A 9,762-nucleotide genomic window follows, 5' to 3' on the forward strand; every position below is an offset into this window, starting at 1 on the left:
TCAATAGATTAAAGCAAAGTATTCACTTGGAATTTAGTTGATATATGTATTGCCCAGAATTGGATTATATTACACAACTTCTCTATTTAAGTATATTATATTACACAGCACTAATGCATAACATAACATAACATAACATTTTATATATATATATACTTAAACTGTGCAGTCAGCTAGTAGACAAAATATTATTTATACAATTTACATATCTGCATGATTTCTGTTCTTTCAATATTGAAATGTCGTATTGTCAGTACTTTATTTAACATGTATATTAGGAAGTTTTTATCCAGTTGTTTTCCTCAGAGGTTAATTACATACATCACTTGCTGGTGGAGCTGTGTACTGCTTGCCTTCGGGATGACATCTCTGGCGTCTGTTGTGCTGTCCTCACTGACCAAAGTCATGACTATCTGAGACAGTTTCATCCTTCTGGATAAGGGCAATTTAAAATTAATTGTTGTGTGTTTGTAAGACTGCAACCAAGAAAGTCTACTCTCATTTTCTAGATACTACAACACACTTGGTAGCTTGAATGTACTCTTCTGGAGCTGTTTAAGATTTCTAACATGTAATCTTGCTGTTTACAAGTGATGTTTGCTCACATCGTTACTGGTCACGGTTTCTTTGCTGTTGCAGCGTCTTTAGCTTTCCCTTGTAATCCCAGTTTCTCCATAATCAGCTCAGTCTGGGACGCAATGCCTGCCACGGAGCTTTCAAGGTGAAGAACCTGTTTGGCCAGACTTTTGTGGCAATAGAAAGGTAATTGAGTTAAATGTATTACTCTGGTTAGGAGAATGAGATAAGTGCATTCGCAGGTTAAGTTTAAAATTTGTCCCACCTCAAGAAATGTTCCCGCTCCACAAAGGTTTGACTGGAATTGCTCTTGTGCTCGTTGGATTTGACAGGCGGCTTCTCGTGTAATTCCATCTGATAGTTCATTCCGAGATTGTTGATTTCGGCACTGAGAGCCTCCTGACAAAAACGCACAAGCACAAGAAACATTTATTTTGTTAATTGGCAATCAAAATAAGAAATGATCAGAAAATTTTTATAAATATGAACATAGTCATATTTATTTTTTAATGTGCACAAACCCTCTTTTGCTCCAGCTCAGCTTTCATCCACCTCTGTTCGTCTTTATCTAGAATTTTGTTCCCGTCACGGTCAAACTTGGAGAAGGCTGCGTTTATTTCTTGATCGCCATGTCCCATCCTTCAAAATCATCACAGAAGTGAGGCTCAGGTTTAACAGTAAAATAATCAAGTGTTCCTTTTTGATATTTTGTCACTTACTCTTTAAGAGTTTCTCTGAAGTCCTGAAATTCAAGATCTCCAGATCCAGAGTGTAGAACCTTCTGAACATCTGATATTTTCTCTTTTTTAAGCTTCAGCTTCATAAATGTCTTCATGTAGCTCTGATTTACAAGAAAAGTCTGGTAAAACATCATCCATAAATATGGCTAGTTTTATGCCAGTTTCCTTGAATTAGCTTTTACCTGTTTAAAAATGTCAGTAATTTGTAGTTCATCTTTTTCAGAGAGCTCCTGCTTCACCTCTGCATATGTATCATTTATGATGGCCAGGAACATGTTCTGAGGGAAAAATACACAAGATAATGTGACTTCTCGGATCAGATGCTTTTATTATCAGTTATCTCGTGCATGACTTACCAGCAGAACAAAGAAAACAAAAAACACATAAGTGACAAAGTAGATCGGCCCAAGGACTCTGTTAGCGCTGTCGATGGCATCAAAATCAAAGTCTCCAAGAATAATTCGGAACTGTGTGAAGCTGTGGGGTGGACAAAAATTGTAAAGAACTACTAATTAACTGATGCTCGTTACAATTAAAACCCTTCATCCTGCCATTGTTTTCAACACGACTTACATGCACTTTACAAAGGTGCTGAATGTTTGAACCTGCATTCCAAAGAGCAAATATCCGAGTTGAGCATAAGCAAAGAACACGATGAAGAACATGATGGCGAATCCGAAGATGTCTTTGGCACATCGGCCCAGCGTGGAGGACAGCTGATTCATGGTCTTACTGAAACTGATGTACTTAAAAATCTACAAGGACGAGAAGAAAGCACACATTCTCTGGAGAGACAACAAAGCAAAATCGCACAAGCAATATGTTGGACTGAAAGGTGTCAGTTCTTTACCTTGATCCATGCGAAAAACAGGTTAACCGCATTCATGTTGTTATACTGGGTTTGCCAGAATGCCAGAAATTCAAAATCTGAATAGATGTTAGGATTTTTCAGCAGATTCCCAAGCAAGCTGTCCACTTTGATGGTCCGAAATACATTGAATATGATGGCAACAATGGCAAGCTGTAAGAAGGTTGTTAGTCTTTAGAAGGCCCTGAAAAATCTGATAAAATGACATGTTTGAACCATCTTTTCTTACCAATATGACAACAATGTCTAGTATGTTCCAGATGCTATTGAAATAGGAGAACTTGTGTATTTTCAGCTCAAGAATCTCCTCCACAATGTAGTAGAGGATGAATACACAGAAGAGCAACTCGCAGCCTAGGATGAAGTAGTCCCAGGTCGTTATGTAGCGAATCAGTTTGACTGTTCGGATCTGGTAGGAAGGGATTGCTCCACCGGTCGCTGGGAATTCAACCACCAACCTGAAGAAGCAGATGACACTTTGGTCAACCAATGGATGGGTATCAGCAGGTGGGTAAAGGTGCAATTGGCAGTAATGCTCCTTACGTGATGACGCAGAACAAGTTGATGTTCGCGTTGTAAGTGGAGAAGTCGATGAAGACTGCTCTGGTTCCTCTGTCCAGCCAAAGGTTGTTCTGTAGCTCTGTCAGTATGTTGGCACTCTCCTCTTGTGTGCGACTCAGGTCTTGATAGTATCCTGCTCCACTGTAGGTGGCCACCAAGCCCCAGTAAGAGGAACCCTTTATCTCTTTCTCTGTGTGGTAGGTCCAGCTGCAGTGGAAAAACACAAATACTTAGAACACTAAATTGTGCTTCTGCACTTCTTTGTATGTCAGTAAGAAAACAGTGAGTGAATTACGCAGAGCCGTTGATGAGGCCGAAGCTCTGCTCGTCTTCCTTCTGGTTAGTGTAAACAGCGAAACAGCCTTTGATCCCATTTTCGAAGTCACTGTAGACAGTGCAGGAGTTGTTCTTGATCTTGATCTGCCTCATCCTGGGGACACCCAGCAGCATGTTCTCGTAGTAGATGAAAGACGTGTTTCCGCTTTCCAAGGGCTGGTTATTGTACCACGTTGTCCAGTAGAGTCCGTTCAACAGTGGGCCCTGGGCGAACTTTTCATAAAAAGAAAGAGTTTGATTTGTACCTTTCTTTGTGTTCTTAGTGAATTTTACCCCTCAGCCTGAAAGGTTTGGGGTATTGCTGTCACCCTGCAGGCAACGGGGGAAATAGACCGGTAGGCAAGCGTCAGGTGGTGTGGACACCCAACTTTGTAAACCCAGTAACTCAAAAATGAGCCGACGTAGGATTTTCAAATTGATACCATCGACTAAAAAAAACACATCTACAAAAAATCAAGACAAGAGTTTGGATATGATGTGATAGATGTTGCATAGATTTACATTTTTGAGTTTTATTATTTGTTACCATTTACAAGTAAGGAGAGCAGATGTGTTTAAGTTTGAAACTTACCAGGCAGGATCACTGGAAACCAAGCTTCTTATTTTTAGGCCTAGTAAAACAACTACTCATTTCTTTATGGGGTTGGAAGGACATATTTTTATATTCCTGCATGTACTAATAAACATATCAGTAACAATTAACAGTATTGGTAAAATCTTAAGCATGTGGAAAAAGATATGAAAGAAGCAGTAACACAAACATCACTGTTTGGTCATTTTAAGTGATGTGGTAATGCAGGGAAGAACATATTGTACTTAAGGAATAATCAGTTTTTATAATTGTTTTTAAGATGTTTCCATTTGAGTTCAGGCACTAATATACATGTTCGGTTAAATGAATCATATAGTTCCTTAAAATTTTGAGAACATCTCAGCTTTGAAGGAAATGAAAAAAAAATGTTGATGAAAAGAAAGAAACATTTAGTAGCAGAAAAATCACTGCCATGGGAAAAATGAGGAAAACTTACGGTCCAGAAGTCAGCCATGGAGCCAATAGACTGAAACGTAACCCCACTGCTACTGGGTGTATTCACAAACAGGTTCGTCATGGCGTTAGTGTAATAGTAGGCGCTTGAGCTGGTCATCCCATATGTCACTGAAAGACAACGTAATCACATCGTTAATGCCCGGTCATTGGTTCCTATCTGGCTTTGGTCAGGCTCAGCTCTGAACGTTGCTCCATTCAGTTTTCTGAGATAAGACTCGAATGCTGACACGCAAACCTGCATTGAAGACTTGTTGTTTGGCTTCTTTTTTTTTTTGCTTTGTTTTTACATCGCTTTAGCTATCAAACAGATCCAGATGAGAGGCCGTAATTTGTTTGAAGAGGGAGCACGCTGTCCTGACGCAAATGGCCTCATCAAACAGTGTAAATCTAACCCAGACAAAGGATGACGCTAAAAGCTCTTATCGCTAAAAGGCACATCCCTTTCAATCCTAGCTGGACAATGGCTTTTGGGAAAGAAAAATGGGAAGGCTATTTTGTAGAAGCCATTAAAGCAACGGGGATACTTTTAATGTTAAATCAACAGTCCAGAGTGCCCTAACAGCCTGTCAAACAGTGAGCACTTTAAAGTGATCAGTAATGCAAATACAGTGTTTGAAAGTAGACTTAGATGTGTTTGGATGTGTATCCCATATTTCAATGACAACATTATGCAAATTAAATACAGGATATTTTTTGGTAAGTAAAAATGTGTCTGAATAACTTCTTTTTGTAAATGTAGGAAAACATTTTTCATATCATAAGATTAAGCGTGGACAGGAAGTTATTGACCAGAGTGTTGAACATTAAGCATTCATTAAGCATATTGAACATTCAGTCAAAACTTTTGAGATCAGTGACGAGCAGAAATGTTGATGTGGAGTACTCACGGAGGCATATGTCCACCAGGAAAAAGACATAGACCAACAGCTCCCGCAGCGTGGTTCGGATGAACTGCTCTCTGTTGTCAGAGGTGTTTTCGGTCAGCGTTGTCCCCCACAGTGCTACGGAAAATAGAAGTTTAAATCATCAATATGTAATTACATGACACAAGCTTTTTTTGTTTTTTTGCTGGTCTGTCAAGCAGAAGTGTACCAGGCTTCGACTGGTTTTACTCGTACTTGTTACACTGCTCATACAGCTGAGATTCGAAGAAGAAATGTCAACATGAGGTAGATTCAAATGTGTTCTTGCCTTTGATAAAACAGCAGCAGCCTCTTCGTTTCTTCAGACTTTGGTCTTTGGTTGGTGGGTCCTCTGGGAGCGCTATCGGGGTATCCAGGTTGTACAGGCTATTCATGTTCCCCTCGAAGTGGGGTTTGGGGTTGAAGACAGTGGTGACCCGGGGGAAGGGTGGAGGGGAGCTACAGTAGCCCTGGTTCACCCAGCCCCCATTACCTACTTTGTCCAACTCAAAGTCCACTTGCCCAGTCAGGTGGCTCTCAGCCCGATTGTTCAGGGTCTTCATGGTGCAAGACGCGTGTGTTTCTCTGTGTGGAACTTCTGGTGTTTCGATTAAAGAGGAAAGTGAAGCTGAGCAGTGTCGGCAGCTTTTGAACACCTGCTGGAGAGGTGGATGACATCAGCTGTGTTGAGGGAGGAGCTGCTGGTCTACTGTTGTAGTCTTGAGATTGAGACCCTTTGAAACACATTGACGTAACAGCACAGTAGGTGTTCTGCTAACACACAGCATTGACATACTGGTTTCTATAGTGTTTGAATATATATATATATAATGCAGAACAATAACTAACATTGTTTGGTTTTCCATTTGATTCAATTAGAAAACAAGAAGCACTCAGAGAGCGCAAACCTCCACCAAGTTAGCTCACTCTCTGGGCACTCCTTACTTTGGGGTGGTGGACGGATGTTTAGTTTGACTATGTAAACATTATGTAGGAGTAGTTAATGGACAACAGGTATTGATTTGTGAATAAGTCAAGATCATTATATAATATTATACCACAGTATATTTCAGATTAACTAGGCAGCTCATTCTCTCTCTAAAGGCAGATATGAAATGGAAAAGTGAGGTCAGAGGTCAAATGTGAGATGATAGTTCAATGCAAACTATAATGTGATATTTAGAATACATATATACTGGTATCATAAATGTTGCCAATACAAACAAAGGCAGTAGAACCTTAGAAACATCCATTCACTTCCGCTTATCCTTTTCAGGGTCGCGAGAGCCTATCCCAGCTGTCATAGGGCGAGAGGCGGGGTACACCCTGGACAGGTCGCCAGTCTGTCGCAAGGCTAACACACAGGGACAAACAACCATTCGCACTCACATTCATACCTAGTGACAATTTGGGTTATCCAATTAACCTATCCCCACAAGCTGTATGTCTTTGGACAGTGGGAGGAAGCCGGAGTACCCGGAGAGAACCCACGCAAACACGGGGAGAACATGCAAACTCCACACAGAAAGACCCCGGCCTGATGGTGGAATTGAACTCAGGACCTTCTCGCTGTGCGGCAACAGTGCTAACCACCGTGCCACCTTAGAAACATTTGAAAGATATTATATGAAACTGTATTTGACCCTAAGGAAGAGGTCAGAGGTCTAATGTTGCGTTATATAGCACAATACAAACAATGGCAATAAGAAACATAGTTTCAACTATCTCTAGCATTATTATGACTTTGATCTATTTCAATTTGTTGACCTTGAACAAGAGGTCAGAGGTCAAATCTGAAATCTTTATACAGTAAATTCTACATGTTGACAGTACACACCATACTTGTAAGAATCCTAGTTTATAAGTTATAAGGCTTTTTGTCCATTTGTGACCAATAAATCATTAAGCTGACTTTGAAGCCCTTGGTGGGTGTAAGCTAAATTTTAATGGACTGTTACCATGACCTCACTCTACACCCCCACAAACTTTCATCAGAATTCATTCAAACCTTTTCGAGCTATCGTGTTTACAGAAACAACAACGCGCTCGCTACCAAAACATGTCCTTGGCGGAGGTGACAAAATAAGAGTAGCTTTCCCATCACTCGCATCCTTCGAAATGACATAAAGGACTTTGGTAAATGATAAACTTCATTCTTTTGTAGGAATCTCTACACAGTCCTGCGTGTTAATTTGCTGGAAATGTCCTATTAAAGGATAAACACGCAGCCATGAGCTGAATAAGGCTGAATAATTCAGCAGTTGAAAGACAGTTTACTTCCATGCTGAGCACATTGTTGTCACTATCGATTAATTGCATGTCAAGTATATTCTCTGTTACCAACTGTTCACCACTTGTGGCTGAATTAATGAGTCTAATTGGAGTTTCACTTACAGCCTCTGAATAGTTTCCATTATGCACTTTTAGCTCTTCCATTTATTAATTTTTGCATCATCTGCTTGTGCTATAACAAGCCTCTCGCAGCACCAGCCACTTGTATTATAGTCTTAAGCACTTAAATCCAAACACAGCTACACAAAAGAACAGCAGGGTAATCAGATGAGTTTAATGCGTTAGTGTTTGGACATTACAGCTAAAGCACTGCTGTAGATGTCTTCATCTTAACGCGGATAGAGTTTGGGGCCAGCTATGGGCGTTCATGCTTCATTGGCTCTGAACAGAGCGATTACGCACACCCACTGCCACACAATAGAGTTTAATTTCTGCTCCCCTGCTGAAGCGGTGGTAGAATCTGGCACGCAGGCTTCCTTAATCTGCTGTGGCTTGTGCCACTGTTCAAACTTACTCATATCTGTAATAATCACTTTTCAGTGGCTTATGATAATGATGATGATCATGATGATGACGGCTATTTAGATGGGTAGCCCTGTGGCTGTAAGAGTCGCTGATGATTATCTCTGCTTACATTAAACTAAATGATTGTACTGTTTTTTTAAAAGAAAAGTCTTTATGTATCAAGTAAATTTGATAGTTGATTTGCTAAATGATGCAAATTAATCACAAAGGCTATTTTCCACCCCGTGATGTAAAAGTGTCTTATCTCAAAGCACAGGACCTTCAAACTAAAGGATGATTTAATACCGAGGCTGCAGAGCGAGGCTTCGCTCTTACAGGGAGTTTGACATGTGCAACACAAACCATGCTGTAAATTATTTCTTCCCAGTGATAATTCCTCACGCAAAGTGACATTATAAGCATTTAAATGCCATACTTTGTTATACTTTAAACGTCACAGTTTTGGTATGAAGTACTCAGAAATTAGCTTTTTTTCATATGTATATTTTGCAAACTTGAATAGCAATAAACTGTGTGAAAAGGGAGAAAACCTCTCATAGCTGTACCAATAAAAACAACACTTATAAAGTTTCATACAAAATAATTTTATTTTTGATGAAAAACTATAATAAAAAAAAGTCTGTTGAAAAATAACATACTTTTTTCTTTTTTTTCAAATCTACAAACATGCATTTACACTTTGGGAAAATAGTTACTTTAGTTATCTGGACATCAGCTATGCATCTAAGACCTCAGTGATTTTTGCATAATCCATCAAACATTGCACAGCTTTTTTAGGGCCACATCAAAATAACCGATTAAAAAAATTACAACATTGCCTGTATCCTCAGTACAATCTAACGGTCTGCAATGACACTACAGCTGTTTCATTGCTATACTCTGAACAAAAACTTGCTCAACATTGCTGGGTTTCCTAGCAAAAACAAATGAAAGGCTTCAAGCCGAAACCGAAGACTCTTTGATTGTCATACAAAATGAAAATAATGCAATACAAATGTATTTACTGTCTCCTAGACTGGAGAAAAATGATTCACATTGTCATTCACATCCAACAACATGACTGATTATCTACTCGATGGAGCAGTTTACGCGTGCACCTCGTGCCCGTCAAACTGATACGAGAGCGATGAGTGGATGTACTCCTGTCCGGTAGCGGAGTCGTACCTCATGAGGCAGGAGTAGTTTTCAGGCTGCACGCAATCAAACTGCAGGTCCAGCCACTGCCTGTGAGAACCAGTGTGCCTCCTGGCATCTGTCAGGATCCGGTTGAGGGCCACGATGTAGCTGAGGGCCATCTGCAGGGTTTCATACTTGGACAGCTTCTTGTCCTGGCCCCACTGTGGGACCACCTTACGTAAGCGATCAAAGGCTGTGTTCAAGCCCTGCATCCTCTTCCTCTCTCTGGCGTTGGCAGCCATCCGGCGCCTCGTAGCAGTCTCGTACTTCTCCGGGCTCTTGGAGTCCAGCTCTGAAGATTCGGATCCAGAGTCGGTGCAGCTGGGTCGACGGGCCTTCATGGTTTTCGATTGAAGACGCAAACTAATCAGATTTATCAAAGAGGTTCCTACTTTCAAGATTCAGTGCTTCTCTGAGCTTTGATTTATTTGTTTTTCCAAGGCTTTCCCTGTGTGCGGGGTCTCAAGTATTTGCAACTCCAAGGAGTGCTCAGACTGAAGAGTCCAAGGTGTCTGTGATCCTGGAGACATCGGGGCAGCTTTTATAAGACAAAGCAGACGAACAGGTGGCAGCAGGTGGAGCCCCTGCCCCACCCCCACCCTCAATATTGCTCATAGAGAAAAACACACCCATGGAGACTCATAAACACCCACACCCACTCCTAGGCACACACACACACACACAAAACCTTAATGAAATTTCAATTATCTTGGGCTGGGCTATCTGGCCATGGCTTCA

General features: G+C 40.7%; 2 protein-coding genes across 2 annotated transcripts; both read right to left on the minus strand.

Moving 5' to 3' along the window:
- Window positions 1–217: 217 nt before the first annotated feature.
- Window positions 218–5,632, minus strand: pkd2l1 (polycystic kidney disease 2-like 1). Its single transcript, XM_026190288.1, has 14 exons — window positions 5,321–5,632; window positions 5,017–5,130; window positions 4,110–4,237; window positions 3,041–3,294; window positions 2,728–2,952; window positions 2,414–2,642; window positions 2,167–2,337; window positions 1,890–2,071; window positions 1,673–1,793; window positions 1,499–1,594; window positions 1,296–1,417; window positions 1,098–1,215; window positions 842–975; window positions 218–743 (listed from the first exon to the last, which is right to left on the minus strand). The coding sequence occupies exons 1-14, from the start codon at window positions 5,592–5,594 to the stop codon at window positions 617–619; spliced, it is 2,295 nt and encodes a 764-aa protein (XP_026046073.1). The 5' UTR covers window positions 5,595–5,632; the 3' UTR covers window positions 218–616.
- Window positions 5,633–8,499: 2,867 nt separating this feature from the next.
- Window positions 8,500–9,524, minus strand: atoh7 (atonal bHLH transcription factor 7). The gene has a single exon (XM_026190819.1). The coding sequence runs from the start codon at window positions 9,363–9,365 to the stop codon at window positions 8,934–8,936; it is 432 nt and encodes a 143-aa protein (XP_026046604.1). The 5' UTR covers window positions 9,366–9,524; the 3' UTR covers window positions 8,500–8,933.
- Between the last annotated feature and the right edge of the window lie 238 nt (window positions 9,525–9,762).

This window comes from Astatotilapia calliptera, chromosome 13 (assembly GCF_900246225.1).
Source record: "Astatotilapia calliptera chromosome 13, fAstCal1.2, whole genome shotgun sequence".
In the NCBI taxonomy this organism is placed as follows: domain Eukaryota; kingdom Metazoa; phylum Chordata; class Actinopteri; order Cichliformes; family Cichlidae; genus Astatotilapia; species Astatotilapia calliptera.

Excerpts from the sequence above, each read along its gene's own strand:
- pkd2l1 (XM_026190288.1), bottom strand. The coding sequence starts at position 5,594 with ATGAAGACCCTGAACAATCGGGCTGAGAGCCACCTGACTGGGCAAGTG. Across the intron at positions 2,072-2,166 it reads TGTTTTTCGCATGGATCAAG|ATTTTTAAGTACATCAGTTT; the intron begins GTAAAGAACTGA and ends TCGTCCTTGTAG. Across the intron at positions 1,216-1,295 it reads TTCAGAGAAACTCTTAAAGA|GATGGGACATGGCGATCAAG; the intron begins GTAAGTGACAAA and ends ATGATTTTGAAG.
- atoh7 (XM_026190819.1), bottom strand. The coding sequence starts at position 9,365 with ATGAAGGCCCGTCGACCCAGCTGCACCGACTCTGGATCCGAATCTTCA.